The 1,490-nt window shown below is 46.8% G+C and overlaps 1 protein-coding gene across 1 annotated transcript; it reads right to left on the bottom strand.

Annotated features, from left to right (window-relative positions):
* Nucleotides 1-302: 302 nt before the first annotated feature.
* LOC124373211 lies at nucleotides 303-1,182 on the bottom strand. The gene is made up of 2 exons (XM_046831862.1): nucleotides 652-1,182; nucleotides 303-527 (listed from the first exon to the last, which is right to left on the bottom strand). The coding sequence occupies exons 1-2, from the start codon at nucleotides 1,180-1,182 to the stop codon at nucleotides 303-305; spliced, it is 756 nt and encodes a 251-aa protein (XP_046687818.1).
* Between the last annotated feature and the right edge of the window lie 308 nt (nucleotides 1,183-1,490).

Consider the following 1,490-nt stretch of genomic DNA (forward strand, 5'->3'; position numbering starts at 1 on the left):
GATGTGGATAGACATGAATTGTTAGATGATCCAGAATGAACAATCGGTACATGACTGTCCAAGGGGCTGCTGACAAATACGCCCTGATTGACCGGCTATCAGTGCGCCACACCGGGGTGGAGGTAGGACCGGGCCCACGCCACAGGCGGACAATGATCGGGAACAAAAATTGATGTGGCCGGAGCCCGGAGCCCGGAGCCGAGCGAGGGATTGAGAAATCGCGGTATCGATGTGGCTCATTACATGTCGATTGTCGGGTCGGCTCATTAATCAAGTAGGCAGAGGTCACCGGACCCGGCACACTACAACACCGACACCAACACTTCGTTACCTGTCCTTCGTGGACACGTCACCTCCGACACTGATACACTGAGTACAGGAATCATACAGGTATCATCCGGCACCTTCGACACTGGTACACTGAGTACAGGTATCTTACATGTATCATCAGACACCGATACACTGAATACAGGAATCGTGAAGGTATCATCCGGCACCTTCGACACTGGTACACTGAGTACAGGAATCTTACATGTATCATCAGACACCGATACACTGAATACAGGAATCGTGAAGGTATCATCCGGACACCTTCCGACACTGAGTACAGGAATCTTACATGTATCATCAGACACCGATACACATGAATACAGGAATCGTGAAGGTATCATCCGACACCTTCGACACTGGTACACTGAGTACAGGAATCTTACATGTATCATCCAGACACACTGATACACTGAATACAGGAATCGTGAAGGTATCATCCGACACCTCCGACACTGATACACTGAGTACAGGAATCATACATGTATCATCAGACACCGATACACTGAATACAGGAATCGTGAAGGTATCATCCGACACCTCCGACACTGATACACTGAGTACAGGAATCATACATGTATCATCATCAGACACCGATACACTGAATACAGGAATCGTGAAGGTATCATCCGACACCTCCGACACTGATACACTGAGTACAGGAATCATACATGTATCATCAGACACCGATACACTGAATACAGGAATCGTGAAGGTATCATCCGACACCTCCGACACTGATACACTGAGTACAGGAATCATACATGTATCATCAGACACCGATACACTGAATACAGGAATCGTGAAGGTATCATCCGACACCTCCGACACTGATACACTGAGTACAGGAATCATACATGTATCATCAGACACCGATACACTGAATACAGGAATCGTGAAGGTATCATCCGACACCTCCTACACTGATACACTGAGTACAGGAATCATACATGTATCATCAGACACCGATACACTGAATACAGGAATCGTGAAGGTATCATCCGACACCTCCGACACTGGTACACTGAGTACAGGAATCTTACATGTATCATACACCGGAAAGGAATCGTGAAGGTATCATCCGACACCTGACACTGATACACTGAGTACAGGAATCATACATGTATCATGACTGAATACAGGAATCGTGAAGGTATCATCCG

This window comes from Homalodisca vitripennis, chromosome 1, assembly GCF_021130785.1.
Source record: "Homalodisca vitripennis isolate AUS2020 chromosome 1, UT_GWSS_2.1, whole genome shotgun sequence".
Classification (NCBI taxonomy): domain Eukaryota; kingdom Metazoa; phylum Arthropoda; class Insecta; order Hemiptera; family Cicadellidae; genus Homalodisca; species Homalodisca vitripennis.